Source organism: Tupaia chinensis, unplaced genomic scaffold (genome assembly GCF_000334495.1).
Source record: "Tupaia chinensis unplaced genomic scaffold, TupChi_1.0 Scaffold138812_1, whole genome shotgun sequence".
Lineage (NCBI taxonomy): Eukaryota > Metazoa > Chordata > Mammalia > Scandentia > Tupaiidae > Tupaia > Tupaia belangeri.
Window position 1 is genome coordinate 619,710 of NW_006198705.1, and position 16,554 is coordinate 636,263.

The following is a 16,554-nucleotide window of genomic DNA, read 5'->3' on the forward strand; positions in this document are numbered from 1 at the left end:
AAAGAAAACACAACAAAAAAAAAAAAAAAAAAATTGAGCCAATGGGTGGCATGGTGTTTGGGGTGCTGAATTCCCATATGGCTGACTGAGGTTCAAGTCTCAGACCTGGCAGCTTGAAAACCACAACAAATAAATAGCTTAATAAATAAATGTTTAAAAGAAATTCTAAAAAAAAAAAAAACAACAAACTTTTCTTTTTAATTGTACATAATGAAAGTACCATAAACAAAGTAAAAGAAATAGCAAACTAGGAACATGTGTATAATTCAATTCATAGACAAAAGGCTAATTTCTTTTAGATACTAAATTCTCCCACTCGACCATACATCATAGACGTACGTGCCTAGAGAAAAACGTGGGAAAAGTAAATGAAGTCAGTTCACACAACTGGTAAAAAAAAAATGGTTTTTAAACACAGAAAATGGAAATAAGCCTTATTCATGAAAAGAGGACACTCGATGTTATTCTCATTAAAAACTGATAAGATCCAAGAATAAAAGGTTGTTTTAAAAATTGTTTCTGTGGGACCAGCAGTTAGCGTAATGGCTATGTCGCTGGACTCCCACATAGTCGACCGTGGTTCGCGTCCCGGACCCGGTGGCTTAAAACTCACGCTGGGCACGTGTGCGTGCGTGCCCAAGATCCCGAGAGGAGAATGGAGGAGAAGGGATTGCGGCGTGACCATCCCCCCTGGGGGGTGATTTCTCGCTTTCTGTCTCTAATGTCTCTCTCTTGTCTGTCTGGCGAGTGCACGCGCCCTCTAGTGAAAATCTCTCAAAAACAAAAACAAAAAACAAAAATTGTTTCTGTGAATTATATTTTGATTTCGTATCATGTCTCTCCATATTATACATATAGTTATTTCCTGGAGTTCCCTCTCTTTAAATCACATGCAGCTTACAGGATTCAATATTCCCTGTTAAAATTGTGATTATGACAGAAATATAGAGAGCAAACCACAGAAGTTTCTCCAGACATCCCCTTCCCCAAACCTGTCTCTGACATAATCTCTACTAGCAAAGAAAGGTGTAGTCAGAGGCTAGCAGGTAGCATAGTGGTTAAGGCGCTGGACTCACATGTAGTCGACCACTGTTCAAATCCTGGACCCAGTGGCTTGAAAATCACACCGGGCATGTGTTAGTGCGTGCCCAAAATCCCAGGAAGAGAATGGAGGAGAAGGAATTTCAGCATGGCCATTTCCCTGGGGGATGATTTCTCACTTTCCCTCTCACAGTCTATCTCTGGCTTGTACACATGCCTTTTGGCAAAAAGAAAAAAAAAAAACTTAAAAAAAAATTGGCATAGCCTTTTAAACTTTTCCCTTGGATTCACATACATGAATTTCCCTAGACACACATGGGATTTGTTCACAGAAATGAGATCGTATTATGAACATTGTATGACAAGTTACATTTTTCACTTAATGGGACTCAAACCATAGTTGGCCATGGGGAAGTTGAGTGTTTTAGCCATCTCACCACCTGCTGGCCCCGGTGAAGTCCAGTTTTAAGATAAGCTTAGAAGGAAAAAGTAGCTAACTATTTAACTAAGTCTGCAGTGAGAAAGTACTTCTAAGAACGAAAACAGTGTTATCATCGCAAAGCGAAAACCCAGCTTTGACAATAGGGAGTAGGAAGCCTTGATTATTGATAAAATACAACAACATTTAAAATACAGCAAAAGAATGAGAAAAAAAATAATAGGCAAAGAAAGCGGCAAAAATTAATAAAATACCCAAACAGAAAATTGTGTCAACAGATAGTTCATAGGAGAAGAAATGGAAAAGCCAATAAACATGTGCAAAGTTTCGCTTTTATAATAAAATAAATGCAATATGTCTCCATATTTGCATAATACAAAGGAGGCATCGAAAAGTTTGTGGAAAACATGTACTGTGGAAAAACTATGCATAGATTTCAGAAATTGTTTGCACCAAAATAAACTTGTTCTTTACTGTCATTTTTCTTGTACTTTCTTTTCTTTTTTTTTTTTTTCTGAGAGGTTTTTGCTATAGGGCGCGTGCGCTCGCCAGAAAAACAGAGAGAGACAGAGAGACGGAAAGCAAGAAATCACGCCCCAGGGGGGATGGCCACACCACAATCCCTTTTCCTCCATTGTCCTCTCGGGATCTTGGGCATGCACACACACGCGTGAGTTTAAGCCACTGGGTCCGGGACTCGAACCGTGGTCAACTATGTGGGAGTCCAGCAACATAGCCATTACACTAACTACTGGTCCTGACCTTTCCTTTTTAAAGTTAAAGCATCAACAACAAAACTTACCAGAATGTTCATGGGCTTGCCAGATAGGGAGAGAGAGAAAGTACCACCGATGAGACATGGTCATCCCTCAATTCCCTTCTCCATTTCTCCATCCTGTTAGGGTTTCAGGCAGGTATGCACATGCACGTGGACCTGAGTGTTTTTCAAGCCACCAGTTCCAGGACTTAAACCACATGGTCGGCCATGTGGGCTCTGGCTCTCTCAACCATCAGGCAATGGAGCCAGTCCTCCATGAATTGTTCAAGGTTCCGTTATATATAGTATTTCAGACGTTTATATTTGCGTAAACGTTATTGGATTGTATATCTCATCTACGTAATTTTGACTCAGCATCTTCTATCCAGGAGACTGGATATACATCTAGTTCAAATTTTTTTTTCTTTTTTTTTTTGAGAGATTTTTACTATAGGGTGCTTGCGCTAGCCAGAAAGACAGAGAGACAGAAAGCGAGAAATCACCCCTCAGGGGGAATGGCCACGCCGCAATCCCTTCTCCTTCATTCTCCTCTCGGGATCTTGGGCATGCATGCACACGTGCCTGGCATGTGTTTAAGCCACCGGGTCTGGGACTCAAACCATGGTTGACTACATGGGAGTCCAGTGACATAGCCATTCTCCAACTGCTGGTCCCCAAATTTTGTTTTCTAATTCTTACAGAGTATGCCAAAGCGTACATTTTCCTTCTCTATTCCATTGGAGATGGACGCCTAAGTAGCTTCTAACTCCTTGCTTTGACAAATGAGGCTATGGTGAGCATCTTAAGCCCTACCCCATTTTGGACTTGTGCAGTAAGGTCACTGGGAGATATACCCAGAAATAAGCCTGCTGGAGCCCAACATAAACACTACTAGGTCATGACAGATTACCTTCTAGGTTGGCTGTATTGATTTATGTTCCCATGAGTGCTCCTATTTCCCTCCTTCCTGGCTGAGACTGGGTAGTATCCAACTTTGTAATTGACACCAATTCCATGAGTGTAGAGCAGTATCTCATGGTATTTTTCTGTTTCCTTGATTATTAAGTTTACTGCCTTATCTGTTCTTTGCATATCCTAGTATTATATTCCTTGCTGATTTGAGCAAATTTTTTGGCCTGATTATGATGTTATTCCTGTAATGGATCAGATATATGAAAACTGAGTAATTTTCCATCTTGCTGTACTCACAGGTATTTTTTGTCCATTATCAACACTTGTTTTTAAATTTTTATTTATTTATTTAAATTTGATCAGAGAGGGACAGAGTGAGAGAGAGAGAAGGAAAATGAGAAAGCAAGCTGCCAGGTCCAGGACTTGAACCACGGTCAGCCATGTGGGAGTCCAGCGCCCTTAACCACCATGACACCTTGCTGGCTCCTAATTTTAATTTATTTTATATATTCACAAACTATATATCTTATCAACACTTTTTAAAATTTTCAGTTTGAAAATAGTTACACATATTGGAACAATGTGTAGCTATCTACTTGCAATAGAATCAAGTTGAACCCCTACTTCACATCATATAAAGAAAATGAACTCAAAGTGAACCAATGACCTAAACACAAGAGCTAAAAACCATAAAAGTCTTGGAAAAATATATAGAGGTAAATCTTAATGACCTTGGATTTAGCAATGGATTCACCAAAAGTATGAGCAACAAAGAAAAAAAAAAAAGATAAGTTGGACTCAATTGAAATGAATAACTTCTGTACATCAAATAGAATTATCTAGAAAGTGAAAAGACAACCTAAAGAATGGGAGAAAATATTTACAAGTCGTATATCTGACAGGAGTCTATTACTCAGAATATATAAGGAATTCTTAACTCAAAAAGACAGTCTAATTTTTTTTCTTAATGAGCAAACAGCTTGAGTAGACATTACTCCAAAGAAGTTAAACGTATGAATCTCAGTCATTTACTTATAAGCCATCCGAATGGCCAATAAGCATATGAGAAGATGCTCAATGTTATCGGTCATTGTGAAAATGCAAATCAAAAACACAAAACGCTATCACTTCACGCTCACTAGGATGGCCAAAACTTAAAACAGAGACAAAACAAAAAGGAAAATAATAAATGTTGGTGTGGAGGTAGAGAGAAATGGAAACTCTTCCACATTTCTGGTGAGAGTGTGACATGGTTCCGTTTTTGGCAGTTCCTGAAAACATAGTATTATATGATCAAGCACCTCCTTCTCCTGGGTATATAATCATACAGTGAAATACTAGTCATAAAAAGTAGTAAAGTAGTAATACACACTACAACATGAATGAATCCAGAAAACATGAGCAAGTAAAAGAAGCCAGACACAAAAGGTCACATACGATGTGATTTAATTTATATAAAATATCCAGCATAGATAAATCCATAAAGGGAAAAAGCAGATTGCTTTCCAGGGCTGGAGGGAGGAGGAAAGTAACTACTTATAGCTATAGTTTCCTTCTGATTTTATAAAAACATCTGGGAACTGGATAAAAATACTGATCACACAAAAGTGTTGGCATACAAAATAGCATTAAACAACTCACTTTAAACGGCTTATTTTTGTTATGTAAAAGTCACCTCAGTAAAAAAATAATTTTTAAACACACACACACACACAAATAGGTGATATCCAACCATTAAAAAATATATATAGATCCCAGTCCAGCCATGGTGGTGCAGGCAGTAGGGACGCTGATGCGTGATCCTGGAGAACACATGGAAAGGCTCCAGGTTCGTGTCCTGGGTCTACCTGGCTGGCTGCAGTGAGGACCCTATTAAGGTACCTCCCTCCCCTTTCTCTCTCAGAAAATAAATAAGCACTAAAAAAAAAATGTTACAAAGCTCATATATGGTTATTTTACTTATTATTGCACATAAGTGGTACATAGATAGGCAGGATGTAACTCCAACCCTTGCTGACATGAATGTCTAGTTGGAGGACCATCTAAAATATAACCCAGAAGATTAATAACTAAAGCGGTGTCCTCTGTGGGCAATGACAAGTTTACAGATGTACCTCTGGCCGTGCGTGGAGAAAGAGAAAACTGTCTTGGGAACCAGCAGTTAGCGTAATGGCTATGTCGCTGGACTCCCACGTAGTCGACCGCGGTTCGCGTCTCGGATCCGGTGGCTTAAATCTCACGCCGGGTGCGTGTGTGTGCGTGCCCAAGATCCCGAGAGGAGAATGGAGGAGAAGGGATTGCGGCGTGACCATCCCCCCTGGGGGGTGATTTCTCGCTTTCTGTCTCTACGTCTCTCTCTGTCTGTCTGGCGAGCGCACGCGCCCTATAGCAAAAACCTCTTCAAAAAAAAAAAAAAGTAAAAGAGAAAACTGTCTTGAAGAAGATGGCATTTGAAATGCGCTTTAAGGGTTGAATAAAGTTTTTACTGTTGGAGGTGGAGAAATACAGTATTGTGAAGAAAAGCGTCATCCCCACAAGAAGGTCACATGTTAAGTTCAGACACGAAACGCTGTAACCTGGTTGTCATAAGGGCTATATAAATTGGGCACAGATAAAAACTGGGTGTCAGAGGACCATGACCCTGTCCCCTGTGTCCTCGATACCTCACGCAGTATCTGGCATATACTCAGTGACTGGTAATTGTCAAAGATAAAAACAGGGCCAGCCCACGGTGTGGTGATTAACACGGCTGGACCCCATATGGCCCACCGCATGACTGAGTCCCAGACCAAAAGGCTCGAGGAGAAGGGACTGTGGCATGACCGCTCCCCACAGAGGTGGTTTCTCACTGCCCTCTCTCTCTCTTTCTCTCTCTGTCTCTGCCCAGCGAGCACGCGCATACGCCGGCAAGTTAAAAATAAAAATATGCATTAAAGAAACTTTTGTAAAACATCCAAGTGCCAGGAAACTAGTCATATAAAATAGCAGTGATATCTAGCAGCACTTATGACTACTCGGTGAGGCTGAGGGAGGTATGTGACAAGATTTGAGGCACCTGGAAAGCACAGTGTCACGGGTAGGATTTGCATGTGGAATGAGTGGGAAATACATTAGGGACCACCTAGGAAAACTGTGCACCTAAACTCAGTGTACTCCAAAACTCCTATGGGGTTTGAAGTGCATCTCAAATACAACAGCATCTGTTGTCCTAGGACCTTGAGTAAGGAGCAGAAATGAGTGGTCAGCACGGGGACAGCAGAGTATGCAGCATCACGACATTAGGCTGGAAAACCGTTCAGACAAATGAAACATCCACCCTCCTCTTTGCACTTGGCTTTCCAGATCCTCGCCGAGCTATAGACAAGGATCTGGGACACAGAAAGAGGGAAACGCTTCCACGCGCAGTAAGCACGCCCCTACGGGGACGAGAACCTGCCACAGAACAGAAGGGTGTTGGTTCTGTTGTGCCTGATGAAGAAGAGGAAGGGGTGGTCGGCACAGAAGCGAGGTCCAGAGACCAGACAACATTCCACCACCACAATGGCCGAAGCCGCCGCCGCCTCCGTGCCTTCCTCGTTCACCTCCACGAAACTCTTGTGCACAAACTTGGACAGACACAGATCGGTCTCAGCTGCCATTGCCGACAAGTCAGCCTTGCCCTGGACCAAGGCATCGACCATTCCCAAATGCCGAAGCACAGATTCCATGTCGTAATTCTCTTGCAGCTTAAATCTTGGGAGGAAAACTTCAACGTCGGTACTCTTCATACACTCTGGCTTGGTCCAGGCCATCAGTTTCTCAAAAGTGAGGCTTTCTTCCACCTGAAAGACCAGAAGGAGACTTTAAGTGTCAGGCTTTACTGAGATTGTACAAGCACACACCGTACCCACACCCACGCCGACACCCACGTCTCCTGGTTGCAGATGGACTGACAGGAAGTGGGGTGCTCTGCTCCTCACCGTGAGTCCCATGTGCTATTCCAAACACTAGTTCTGTGACAAGTAGGGAGACTCTAAGAAGACCACAGATAGGAAGACTGTGGCTGGCCTCTCCTCCCAAAACACTTCCAAGAAGTCATTTTTTAAAATATTTATTTATTTAATTCCATTTGCTATGATTATTTTTTAATTTGACCAGAGATGGATAAAGGTTAAGTGAGAGAGCAAGTCGCCAGGTCCAGGACTCGAACCACAGTCAGCCACGTGGGAGTCCAGCACCTTAACCACTACACCACCTGTCAGTCCCTAATATTATGTTTTTTTTAAGTTCTGTTATTTATTTCATGAGAGAGAGTCAGAGACAGAAAGAGAGAGGAAGCACCCTCAACAAGATCTCCTGCTACAATTCCTCTCTCCCCAGCCTTTCAGCCTTCCATGATCACAAGCAGCCTCGGAGTGTTCGGGTCAACCGGAACCAAATCCTGATCTTCCAGGTCAGGTTCGACAGATACAATCTGGTATGACACCACCTCAGGCCTCCAGGTTCTTGGATTTTAGGTTTGGCTATAGGGCACTTGTGCTCGCTGAAGAGAGACACACAGAGAGAAGTGAGCAATTACCCCTTAGAGGGATGACCACACCACAATCCCTTCGTCATTCTCTTCTCAAGATTCTGGGTGCACACACACACGCACCCCGTGTGTTTTTCAAGCTACCAGGTCTGGGCTCAAAGCATGCAGTTGGCCATGTGGGGTCTAGTCTTGTTAACCACCATGCTACAGCCTGGTCCAGTCCTTAGATTTAAATATGATGCCAATAGCAATGATTACGACAATAACGCATCCCATTTATAAAGAGTTTACTGTTTGCCAGATAATCCCGCTAAGTTTGGTTCCTGGATTCTCCCCCAATTTATCCTCGTACTATCCCTATCCAGAAGACATTATTACCCCATTCTGAGGATTGGAAAACAGAGGCTGAAATGGGTTTAGTAATTCAGTAAGGTCATGCAGATAACAATGGGCAAGCCGGCCTTGAACAAAGGTTCTATCCAAAGCCGAGCGCCCACACGCAACACAAAAGGCAAGGCCAGGAGGTGGAGACAGTGCTGAGTTCAGTCCCGGTAAGAAGGCAGCGGAAGATGTCACCCCCTTCTTGGCAGAAACGCAGAGGGGAAAGGCCTGCCAGCCGCCAGTGGAGCCTCACCGAGCTGAGATCCACGCCGTCGTCGGGCAGCAGAACCAGCATGCTCAGCTCCTGCCCCGCATACGGCAGCTCCAGCAGCTGCGCCCGCACCTCGCTGACACACGCCATGTTGAAGGTCCCTTCCTGAAACATCATCTGCACGGGCCTTTGCTCCTTCTGATGACAATGAACACATAAACTGAATTTAAAACAGAGCGTTCAAGAGGCAAGTAACATTTCCAAACAAGCTGCAGTGGGCTCCAGGATGCTGTCAACACCCATGAAAGAAACCACCATATTCATCGCCCAGGGCTGCTTACAAATGTCAGCTCGGGGACCAACAGTTGGCATAATGGGTATATCGCTGGACTCCCATGTAGTTGACCATGGTTCGAGTCCCGGACCCAGTGGCTTAAATTCATGCCTGGTGCGAGTGCTTGCATACCTAAGATCCAGAGAGGAGAAGGGATTGTGGCGTGGCCATCCACCCGGGGGGTGATTTCTTGCTTTCTGTCTCTCTGTCTCTCTGTCTTTCTGGCAAGCACATGCGCCCTATACTCTATATCAAAACCTTTCAAAAAAAAAAAAAAAGAAGGAAACAAAATGTAAGCTCACTCCTTCCCATCCCGTTAACATTCAACAGTCCTACCCTGGGAAAGAAGATGTGTATTCAGCAAAATAAAATGTGGTTCTCTAAATTGTGGAAGTCAGACTTCCTCCATTTAAAACATGCTCAGCATAGACATCTAAGAAAATAATAGAATCAAATATAATTATTTAGAACGGGCTTTAGAAAAACCTTTAGTTTTAAGAACCAGGTGGCAGTGACGGATGTAAAAAAATTATCAGAGTAGTAACAGAATACAAAAAATTGAAGGCAGGAAATATTTTCATTACTTCATTTCTTTTCCTACTGAGTTTAAATTAAATAGAAACTTATTTCTATTTTAATTAGGGAAAAAAGTGTTTTAAAAAAAGGGTGACAGGATGAACCGTGGGGCCACTAGTTGGCATGGACATTAAGGTGCTGGATTCCACATGGCTGAGTGCATAGTTCAAGTCCTGGACCTGGTGGCTTGAAAAACACACTGGGTGCGTGTGTATGCATGACCAAAACCCCAAGAGGAAAACGGAGGAGAAGGGATTGTGGCATAGCCATCCCCTTTGGGGGATGATTTCTCACTCCCCCATTCTATCTCTAGTGAATGTGTACACCCTATAGCAAAACTTCAAAAAAAAAAGTATTTTTTAGGGGTTGGGTAAATTGGTAAACTCTTCTAATGCTTGCTTTAATTATACCTCAGTATCAGTGTGAGGTCTTGACCATTCAATTTTAATATCAGAAATCTATAAATACTGGATTAATAATGATAAATTGATCATTTGAATCAGTACTCATTTTAGTTTTAAATATACCTAACTAAGACAAACATTTTCACAGTCTCTTTCTATTTCTTTACCCCACCCGCCCACGCATATGTAACACCTGGATTTTTGCTTTCTCTCTGAGCAATTGGAGCATAAAGGAAAATCATTAGTTTCGAGATCAAGGCGGCAGTAACAGATGGTAAGAAGTCAATGGAGGCATCACAGTAGTAAAACGCAAACATTCGAGCTGCAATATTTTTAGCACTTTAGTTTTCCTCTCCTGAGTTTAAAACTTTATACACAAATACGTTACGTTTCCAGATTATATTTAACCAGTTATTTATGGTTTTGCTTCGCTTTCCATTATCAGCCCCGTGTGCTTGACAGAGAGAGACAGAGTGAGAGAGGAAAAGTGAAAAAGTAGCTCCCTGGTGGGATGGCCATTCCACAATCCCCTCCCTATTCTGCTCTGAGGATTTCGGGCACACACACAAACATGTGTCCAGCAAGTTTTCCAAGCCTCTGGGTCTGGGACTCGAACTACATAGTCAGTCATGTGGGATCCAGTTGCTTTAATCACCATACTACCCATTGGACTCAGTCATTTGTTTTTACATTATGTTTTTCCATTCAATTTCTTCATCTAATGAGCATGACTTTTTCTTTTCTTTTCTTTTTTGAAGAGGTTTTTGCTATAGGGCGTGTGCACTCTCCAGAGAGACAGAGAGACAGAAAGCGAGAAATCACCCCCCAAGGGTGGATGGCCACACCACAATCCCTTCTCTCCCATTCTCCTCTCGGGATCTTGGGCACACATGCACATGCACCCGGCATGAGTGTAAGCCACTGGGTCTGGGACTCGAACCGGGGTCGACTACATGGGAGTCCAGTGACATAGCCATTATGCCAATTGCTGGTTCCTAGCATGACTTTTTCTAAGTTTCCCCATACCTGATTTATTTTGAAAGGCATTTCCCTCGTGTATGTTTTGTCAAATTCTTCATTCCACCTTCCTTTGAAGTAGATGGCGTTGACAAGAACTAGCCTCGTCTCTGTGTTAATTGCACTGACCGGCAACAGGTCTTGAATTTTACCTTTAGAGAAAAGTAGAGATTATATTCAGTTGCTTTTTATAAAAGTGTGATAAATAAACTACAATATGACATTTTACAGATGCTAGAGTATTAGTCAAGAATACTCGGTTTTCCCATTTGCTGAGTTGGGACTGTTACATGCAGAAGTCAAAAACAACGTACATGAGTAGAGTTCGTGACTACCGACCCATCAGGAACATCCCCTAAACTGAGGGTGGTGAAAGACCTCCACACTGTTCAAGGACAGCAGTTTGGTAGAAAATAGAAATACTATACCAGGCCTGAAAACAAGACCAGTGAGAAATGAGGGATGGGCTGGAAGGGCCACCATTATCCCACGTGGTTAAGTGGAGTGTTTGTTCTCATGCTCCTTGGTCGTGCTCAGTTCGGACATTCTATGTTTACCCATGAACATCTCAGGGGCAGCCAGAATAAATGGTTCAAAGGACAAAAAGCTGGCCATGAGCACATGAGGAATTTCTGGAATAAATATCACTATAGAGTCCTCTGAACAAAGCACCAGGCATCCCTGGAAAAGACAACGTGGGCAAGTAAATATATTCCCGTCTTCCCCTCATGTCAAGTGGCATCTTTTCAATGAACTAAGAGCATCCTTGCTAATTCATGGTCTCAAGAGAGCTTAAGTGAGGGACCAGCAGTTGGCGTAATGACTATGTTGCTGAGAATCTAAGAAGAAGTGGGGGAAATGACTGAGTCTTTAAGGAAAACTACCTCTCTTTACTGTCTCATTTGTTAGCAGAAATAGAAATATTTCTAGTGTAGGCATAATTGGTACAAGAGTATGAGTGGGTCAAACATTAGATTCTCTCTCTCTCTGTTTCTCTCTCTCTCTATCTTTTTAATTTTGCTATAGGGCAGGTGCTCTCATTGAAAAAATAAACAGAGAGAAAGTGAGAAAGCACCCCCAGGGAGAATGGTCACAGCACAATGCCCTTCTCCTCTACTAACTTCACAGGATTTGGGGCAACACGCACATGTGTCTGGTGTGTTTTTCAAATTGTTTGGTCTGGAACTTGAACCATCCACTTAGCCATGTGGGATACAATTGCTTAAACCACTGTGCCACTGGCTGGCCATATTAGACCATCATTGATCTTAAGGGCCAAGGATGGAACATGCCACTCTCTGAACTAGGAACAAATAAGGTTGAGCCCCAAATGGAGAGCGTTTCAGCCTGTAAAATCGGTCAGCCCTGAAAGAGGATCTGCAGCTACTTAGTCAAATCTAATTAAGGGAGTTTAAGGAGAAGATGTGAAAGAAGCCATAGAAAAAGTAACCTCAATAGATAGAGTAAAGGTAGCAGAGATAGAGGTCCCCACAAACTATAGGAAGAGGCAGCCCAAGGATGTGCCTCGCCAATCCCCTTCTCACAGAGACGACAGAATCACCTGACATGAAATTTTAAGGCTAGTAAAAGCATGCTTTAATAAAATGAAGACACCGGAAATCTGGCCAATAGGTTTCTTTTGACATTTGTATCAGCCACCATGATCCTGAGAGAATAGACAAGATTAAGTCTGTAAATCAGAACCTTTATGAGCTTTCTAAGGTCCAGATATGCTGCGAGGCCTAGTCAGTTGGCATCACTCTATCATCTGAAATACCAGTGAAATCAGAAGAGTAGGGAAAAGGGAGCAGTCGGACAAGGAAGAGAGGGAAGAGGAGGAGGCGGTGGAGGAGGAGGTGGACTGGAGTGGAAGGAGGGAGAAATAACTTGCAACACTGACCTTCAGTCTTTTTGGAGACCCAAGTGTTTATATGTTTCCTGGACTCCTCTGCAGCTTCCCTAAAGGAAAGCTGTTCTAACTCGGCCTGGTAGAACTGAAGACAGGACTCCTGGAACGTCTTTGGAGAGAAAAATGTTTAATGAGGCTGCATCGCTGAATAAAATGTCAGCAAGCTTCTGACAATTTTGAATACTATATTTCTCCCCACACCATTTTTTTCTAAATTATTAAAAAGATCGGATGTATTTCTTTGAATGGTATTTTTGTATACTAGATGTTAAAATATCAGTTTGTAAATAGACATGCATTGAGCCCTGAATACTCAAAGATGCATAAAAGAATATTAGAAGCAGTCACATTTTAAATAATGTGAGGTATAATTATAGGGTCATGGTTTCCTTTTTTTTTTTTTTTAATGTTACCATAAATTTCTCAATATCGCTAAGGTTTTTCTCCCAGGCTCTGTAATAACAGCAGGTGATCAGAATACAGCTTTTATTTTTTTTCAAAGAATTATTTATTTACTTTTATCATTCATTCATTTTATTTTAGAGAAAGAGGGAAAGTGAGAAAGCAAGCCACCAGGTCCAGGACTCGTACCATGGTCAGCCATGTGGGAGTGTCCAGTGCCTTAACCACCACGCCACCTGCTGGTCCCCAGAATACAGGCTTTTATTGATTCAACTTACCGAGAGGAATTTGCAAGTTTTCTCTCCAAAGAGCCTGTTGGCTATTCTCAGTAAGTACTGCGTGCCGGGTTTGTTCACTTCAGAGAGGAGTGACTGGAAACTCCGATGAATGTCTTTCTCTGTGTTTAAAGAAAGCGCCTGTTGAGAAAAATCATTTTTAAAAATCAGTATCGCCTTGTGGCTCAAAAACATTTTACAAGCATACCAGAGAGTTATGCCAGGGAGGGTGGAGAAAGGACAGAAAGCAGGTGAGCAAAAGATTTAGGACCAGCCAAGGTGGCACAGTGGTCACAGAGCGCTCTGTGACATGAAGGCACATAGGAATGTCCCCAGTTCCCATCTCAAGGTCTCCCTGCATGTGCTGGGGTGGGTGGGGGGGAGAGTGTGCCTATGGCCCAGGCTGGCTGACACTGGAGTTGGCTGACAACATGTGAATGAATCCTGCTAGGGGTGTTGTCTCCCTCTCTCACTCTCTCTCCATCCCTCTCTCAGGGAAGAAAGAAAGAAAGAAGCTTTAAAAAAAGAAATTTGGCTATTCTGTTGGAATACATCTCTCTTGTTTAAAGATGAGTAACAAGAGGGAACCAGCAGTTAGCGTAATGGCTATGTTGCTGGACTCCCACGTAGTCGACCGCGGTTCGTGTCCCGGACCCGGTGGCTTAAAACTCACGCCGGGCGCGTGTACGTGCGTGCCCAAGATCCCGAGAGGAGAATGGAGGAGAAGGGATTGCGGCGTGACCATCCCCACTGGGGGGTGATTTCTCGCTTTCTGTCTCTATGTCTCTCTCTGTCTGTCTGGCGAGCGCACGCGCCCTACAGTGAAAATCTCTCCAAAAAAAAAAAAGATGAGTAACAAGAAAAAGTGGAAGCGTGAGAGGTTCAGAAAAGGGGTTCTCACAAAATCTTTCAACTCGAGGAAAACATAAATGCACCCTAAGTAGAGGAAACCATACTTCTAAAATTAATTTTTATAACTATTGGAACCAGCAGTTGTAATGGCTACGTCGTTGGACTCCCATGTTGTCGACTACGGTTCGAGTCCCAGACCTGGTGGCTTAAAACTCACACTGGGCATGTGTGCGTGTGTGCCCAAGATCCCGAGAGGAGAATGGAGGAGAAGGGATTGTGGCGTGACCATCCCCCCTGGGGGGTGATTTCTCGCTTTCTGTCTTTCTGTCTCTCTCTGTCTCTCTGGTGAGCGCACACGCCCTATAACAAAAACCTCTCAAAAAAAAAGAAAAAAGAAAGAGAGAGAGTTCCTTATAAGGATTTATCGGTGAATCTAAGACATAGAAAGGATGATAAAGCATGAAGCATAAAGAATTTCCTTTCTACACATAAACCTTCAAGTCCTCACCCAATGAGCTGGGAAATTATGAAAATGAGTAATCATTACTGAAAAGGATCCCCAACGGAAAAGAAAGTCATATGGAAACAAAACGAACATTTTTACCATGAAGGTATGTATGTTCGGAGGAAGTTCAGGAGTGACATAATCTTTTAGGTTTTATTTCAGGCATGCATCTCCTGCCCCCTTCTGTCTCCTGCCCCCTCTGAGAGTCCCTGGGGACAGAGACTGATTCTCAATCACTTCCAGGTATTCAATGAAAGTTAAACTGCATTAACCGGAACACTGATATTCTGTGCATGTAACTAATCCTAACGTGCTTTTTAATCCTTCTTAGCATTTTTCTCTTTATCCCTCTACTGAGATAGGAAGGCATGCTGTTACAGAAATGACTAGAAACAAGCATTAACCTTCCTCACCAATAATAATTAGAAGTGCAAAGTCTTTTACTTCAAAAAGGAGACATTTCTTTATAATTTATGTTCCAAATAATTTTAGTGTCATTATTTTCTAAACAAAGAGAAAGAGTTGGGACAAAATTTTAATATTAATGACCTTCTCCAGGTCATTAATTGGGGAAACTTTCAAAAACAAAACAAAACAGATCTCAAGAGAGGAGAAGCCCTGTCTTTCTTCCCATTGTGGATCGGTTTGTATCCTCTTAAACACATATTGAAATCTATTTATTTACTTATTTTTCGTTTTTGCTATGCGGCATGTGTGCTTTTTGGAAAGAGAGAGAGAAAAGTGAGAAATCACCCCTCAGGAGAGTGGCTATACTATAATCCCTTCTCTTCCAGTCTCCTTCGAGATGTTGGGTATGTGCACACACCTGCCTGAAGTGATTTTCAAAGAGCCAGGTCTGGGTCTCAAACCATGCAGTCAGCCATGTGGGATCCAGCTACCCCAACCAACATGCCACTGGCTGGCCCAGCTCATGTTGAAATTTAACCCCCATTGTAACAATATTAAGAGGTGGGGCCTCGGGACCAGCAGATGGCAAAATAGTTACATCACTGGACTCCCCTGTAGATGAAAGTCCCAGACCCAGTGGCTTAAAACTCACACCAGACACGTGTGCATGTGTGCCCAAAATCCCAAGAGGAGAATGGAGGAGAAGGGACTGCAGTGTGGCCATCCCCCTAGGTGTGATTTCTTGCTTTCTTTCTCCTGGCCTCTGGCCTCGGGACCAGCAGATGGCAAAATAGTTACATCACTGGACTCCCCTGTAGATGAAAGTCCCAGACCCAGTGGCTTAAAACTCACACCAGACACGTGTGCATGTGTGCCCAAAATCCCAAGAGGAGAATGGAGGAGAAGGGACTGCAGTGTGGCCATCCCCCTAGGTGTGATTTCTTGCTTTCTTTCTCCTGGCCTCTCTCTGTCTCTGCAGTAGCACATGCATCCTATAGCAAATATCTCTCCTCAAAAAAAAAGAGGCGGGGCCTCATAAGAGACTGGGTTATGAGGGCAGGCTCTGTTGAACAAGTTAATGGATTAAGGCTGCTTGCATGGGAGTGGCTTTGCTATAAACTTGCCCTCTCACCATGTGGTGCTCTCTGCTGTATTACAATGCAGCCGGAAGGCCCTCTCAGGATGCAGCTCCTCAGTCTTGGACTACCCAGCCTCCAGAACCATGAGCCAAATAAACTTCTTTTCTGTACAGTATTCTGGGATAGCAACAGAAAATGACACTCCTCCTTTGCATCTTCTTCCCTATCCATCTCAATTTCCTGAAATGCTGTGTGCACCCATGAGACACCACACCCCACTCTCCTTCCTCAGCAGTCTGGGAGGTCCATAGGAAACTGGTGAATGAACACCACACAACAGCCACAACCAGTCCCTCCTCCAGGGTGACATTCAAGCTTACCTGGGCCATCTGGGCTGCAGTGTTTCCCTTTGCTCCCAGGAGGACCATGGCCAGGGCAGACGAGATGCTCACAGGAGAATAAAACACGTTATGCGAAGGGTTGTCTTGACATAGTATCTTTAACAGGTGGATAGCAAAGCTGCCATTTGCTTCAGAAAGAGT

The 16,554-nt window shown here is 43.0% G+C and overlaps 1 protein-coding gene across 1 annotated transcript; it reads right to left on the bottom strand.

Moving 5' to 3' along the window:
* Nucleotides 1-5,571: 5,571 nt before the first annotated feature.
* On the bottom strand, nucleotides 5,572-16,548 carry SERPINB9 (serpin family B member 9). The gene is made up of 6 exons (XM_006161680.2): nucleotides 16,393-16,548; nucleotides 13,172-13,309; nucleotides 12,483-12,600; nucleotides 10,592-10,734; nucleotides 8,294-8,449; nucleotides 5,572-6,970 (listed from the first exon to the last, which is right to left on the bottom strand). The coding sequence occupies exons 1-6, from the start codon at nucleotides 16,438-16,440 to the stop codon at nucleotides 6,566-6,568; spliced, it is 1,008 nt and encodes a 335-aa protein (XP_006161742.2). The 5' UTR covers nucleotides 16,441-16,548; the 3' UTR covers nucleotides 5,572-6,565.
* Nucleotides 16,549-16,554: the final 6 nt, after the last annotated feature.